The 4,731-nt window shown below is 43.5% G+C and overlaps 1 protein-coding gene across 1 annotated transcript in view; it reads right to left on the reverse strand.

Moving 5' to 3' along the window:
* Window positions 1–2,146: 2,146 nt before the first annotated feature.
* LOC101864083 overlaps window positions 2,147–4,731 on the reverse strand; it is a gene marked incomplete in the record, with an annotated part of 9,324 nt that continues 6,739 nt past the window's right edge. Inside the window, 1 exon segment of the mRNA XM_013086067.2 lies at window positions 2,147–2,739. Within this exon segment, the coding sequence (XP_012941521.1) occupies window positions 2,519–2,739 (221 nt within the window).

Consider the following 4,731-nt stretch of genomic DNA (forward strand, 5'->3'; position numbering starts at 1 on the left):
CACACACACACACACACATACACTCACACACACTCACACCCCCACCCCCCTTCAAACACACAATCATTAGTGCACTGTGACTATATGAGTCATGGGTTTTCTTGGAAAGTCAATGCAATCTGGATACTTTCACTTTCACAGTGCTTGTTGTGGAAGGCAGTCATCAGATTCTGTCTTTTTGTCCCTCCATTTTGTTGGCCCTCCTTATTCTTTCACACACATTAAATTATTTTAACACACACAAACATGTACGCATAAACACACACACACACACACACACACGCACACACTCACACACGCGTACATACACCGCGCGGGGGCATGCACAATAAAGCAACTGATCATGTAAACTAGAAAACCATTAAATTTCAAACATACAAGGAAGAACTAATTACATCAGCAAAACATCAATTAATAAAACCCCAAAACCCTTCCTCTCACAATCTTTTAGTATAGGCCACATATCTCAGTACCCACTGCTTCTGTCAGCTATAAAGGAACAGAATGTATTTAGTGAAAACAGGAGTTGAATGCATGTACATCATAGCCTACTATGAAATGTCATACTATTTTCTGGGGGCTTTTGTGGCCCAGAGGTTGAGGTGTTCGCCTCTCATTCAAAGGTCCCAGGTTTGATTCCGGGTAGCGATGGAAACATTTTCTTCTCTAGAATTGTCTACTTCCACATTCTTTCCTTCTCTCTTGCAATATTCTGTCGTCTGCTTTCGTCTCCACTTTTCCCCCCCACCCCCTCAACTCTTTGCCCCCCCTCCACTGAGCTCCCGACTCTTTCTGCAGCCTTTCTGCTGCTACTCCTTGGCTCCTTCTTACTGCTGTCTTTCAGCCACACCACTGATCTTCTGGTAGGAAAGATCTACACCTCGCCTTCTCGGAGGTCCAGTGTGCAAGTTTCGCACGTTAAAGATCCCTTGGTGGTCCAAAATCGATCTTTAGGCTTTGGCCTCCATCCCGGCAAAATTCAAAATTTCCTACCACTGAAAATGTTTGGTGTGTGTCCTGCGTGCTCGTACGACCTTATGCAGTTGCGAGCGCTGTAAAACACTTTAAAAAATATCTTCTCGTGATATAGGTCTAATAATATCATTTCATTTATCCCGGTATCAGTATTAGCTGCCTTTTCCGATAACATACATGCTGTGACATAATACAATATAGAGATCTCGATTACAAATTACAGTTGCATAATATTAATTTCTTCGAGTATCACGATACTCTTTTCGACTTCGGTTAATTGCATCAATCGCTCGCCTAACAAGAGTGCATCGTGGTGTATTCGAGTAACTGTTGTTGTTAGCCATGGTCCCAAGGATGGGGTACACGGGCATTGATTAAAAGCTAATCTGCCCTGTGCTAGGCCTTCTCGGGGCATTCTTCATTTTTTAGATATCATATCTTTTCTATCATTTATCCATTGGGGTCTTGGTCGTCCTCTGTCTCGCCTTCTACCCACTTTTCATGACAGAACAGTTTTAAGTAGTCCACTGTCTCTTCGTTACGTACCCAAAACACTCCAGTTTCAGGTGGGGTTTTTTAGGTTGCGTTTGGGTAGATTTGATGAAAACAGACCTTCAGTGCTAACTAGAGAGCTGTTACGAGTCGCATTAAAATTCTTGAACATATAAATTTGTTTGCACACGGAATGCGCTATGTCCTAACGAACTTCGTGGCTCTTGGTCAGATTTGATAAGGCAAAGTTGGGGTCTGTTTAATTTAGAGTGCACTGGCCAATGCTGTTTGCTGAGCTGTCTCAATCTGATCATACTTGTAACCAGAGATCAACACTTCTTATAGTCTCTTGCCTCTCCCGACTCAGATAGGGCATAATAAATAATATTGTTTGTTGAAACAGTAGAGGGCGGCCAGATCTTCCATCATGAAGAAACAAAAAGTGACATTGGGACCCCCCCCCCAAAAAAAAAACACAAAAAAAACAAAAACAAAACAAAACAATAAAAAACCACAACAACAAAAAAAAAAACAAACAAAGAAAGCAACAAAACAAAACAAAACAAAAAACCCCCAAAAAACAAAAACAACGAACCCAAAAAACCCAGACCCAACCCAGATGCAAATAAAGATAAAAACAACAACAACAAAAAAGGAAAAAAAATCAAAACAAAGACAATTTGAAAATCCCACGATTTTATCAATTCCTCCGAGCCCAAACAACATGCTTGCTTTCCCAAGCAGGCTTATGACCGTGTTAATTGGATGGAAATTGACTGACAGCCAATCACAAGGCTAGTTCGTGTCAGGACATTGCGGGGTCAAGGTCAGAACTTTTGTTTGCACCAAGGAGTTTAGAACTTACTTTTAAACTCCTTGGTTTGCACGCGGAATACGAGAAACACCAGTCGTCTTCCGGTTTAATTTGATGAGACAAAGCAGCTGTCTGGGTCTGCTGACTGAAACTTCAGAGTGTGCACTGCCATAGCCATTATTGGACCGAACCCCATCCGATCCGATCTCATCATGCATTTGACCTTTGGGCAACATTTCAGGGACCAGTGTCTAGTCTGACTGAAGCAGAATACAACAGCACACTACTCTCATCATTAACAGAGGATGGCTTGGAGCTGAGCAGCTGAAGGATCGCCCCGGTTGTCAGCAGGGCGGGGCTCACGAAAAACAAGATGGCCGACCAGCCGATCCGTGTAGAGGCGAGATCCTCGGAGCTTCTGCCTACAAAATTTGCTCCCCCGGCTGTGCCTATGATAACTGAATGAAGAACAGAACGGGGGAAGAGGGGTAGGGGCGAAAAAAACCCCAACATTATTAGTTTGATATATTTAATTTTTAAAAATTAAACGTAGGTGTTTTTACGCCACTATCGACATAATTTAGACATCATTAATTCAGGAGACAGGCTTTAGACCCTGACTGTCTGGGCCAACTCGGGCTGCAAGAGATTCAACATCCCAGCAGATAAAAGACCGAGAAATTTGATGATAATATTTTGGTCGTAATATTTTATTGTCCCTCGGTAGTCGAACTTGGGCTCCTGCATGCGACAGCGAAGCACCTAACCGCTACACCACAGACGCCGGTCCGTTTGATGAAAAAAGTTCCGAAAAAGTCCGGAAAGATGTCTACGAAGACAAGGTTGCATCGACGAAATCTGTCACAAGTTGATAATCTAATCTGCCCCCGTCGTTATATGCAAGACAAATGCTGAAATTAGGCAACCTGGGCCCAAAAAGGTGAAATTATGCGATTCTGTTAATTCTAACAAAGAGCAATAAAGGAAAATAATCAGAAATTATACAAAAAATGATCAAATTTTGCTAAATTATGCGGGGTGCATAAAAACCACGGGGACAGTCTAATACCCAGTGCCTATACTTTCTAATACTGTTACATTGTGTACTAACTTCTCTGACCGTCTAGCCCAGTGCCCATTGACACGAATGGTTCGAATCGGTTGGGTTTGGTAGCCAGCTTGAGGGTGCAAAGCGGCTATCGTGGCACAAACTGGTTGCCCGAATCGTTGCCTCAAAAACAAACGCGTTTGATTTCAGGTGACGACTTGGGCGATCGGTTTGCCGATCCCCCAATGGGGGTCTGGCGATCGGTTTGTGTCATGATAGACGCTTTTGGCGATCGGTTTGAGCCATGATAGCCGCTTTGCGCCCTCAATCTGGCTACCAAACCAAACTGAACTGGATCGATCGTGCCAATGGGCAGCCAGTATCAAGACTGCTAACTATAGGCCTAGACTATAGTAGATCTATACACAAAGATCCTCTACTACACGATTTTTGGACACATATCATGTACCAAAAATTATGACTGCCGTTCACTTACGAAATAATAATTGTTGAACACTGTGTGTTACCATACGTGTCCACTGAGACGGACACGACCCGATCTTTTGCCGGGAGAAAGAAAATCGGTCGGGTCGTTTCCGTCTTGTGTGTCCACCAGTTCGGACAAGACACGTCTAGTCTGTTGACCTACTGGTCGTATTATTCCACACACTGTGTCCCAATGCTGTGTCCTCGGTACAGAGCTATAAATAGTCGAGGTCAATGAACCCAAGACGGGAATAAAAAATGAATGGGTTTTAAAGGAAAATTGGTAACATTGTTAATATTCATTTAAACCAGGTGGTTTACCCGTAGACTTTGCCAATTTTGAGGCACTGATTACGAATACGACATTAGAATTGAATAAGAACTCAAAATTTTTTTTGGTTTCAGCTCCGGCTGGGCCGATGGCTCATTCTCCAACTGGGCCTAGCAGAATCTAAGCTCTCACTTGTCCAAGGATTTATAATATCTAGCCTAAGCGCTAACAAACGTACCGACACACAAACACATCGGGACTTCGCCGCCGTTCGCAGAAGACCTGAGTTCAATTCCCGTCTGGGAATGGTTTTCGTCGGCTACCTGGATGTTGTATCCTTCTCAACTCGGGTCGACCCATACAGCCAGGGTCAATGGATCATGGTCAAATAAATTTCCCAAGGGAATCAATTAAGCGGAATCTAATCTTTTCTATTTAAACTTTTAGTCAGTAGATGTAGTGCCTACATCAAAATATTTGAAGGCAACAAGGTTAGAAGGCGACCGAGAAAGACCTAGATAGATGGAGTCAGGGAAACATTAACCACCCCCGGCGTCCCGACGACCCAGGCTCTCCGGCTGGCGAGAGAGAGAGAGAGAAAGAGGGAGAGAGAGAGAGCAAGAGAGAGAGAGAGAGAGAGAGAGA

This window comes from Aplysia californica, unplaced genomic scaffold (genome assembly GCF_000002075.1).
Source record: "Aplysia californica isolate F4 #8 unplaced genomic scaffold, AplCal3.0 scaffold00432, whole genome shotgun sequence".
In the NCBI taxonomy this organism is placed as follows: domain Eukaryota; kingdom Metazoa; phylum Mollusca; class Gastropoda; order Aplysiida; family Aplysiidae; genus Aplysia; species Aplysia californica.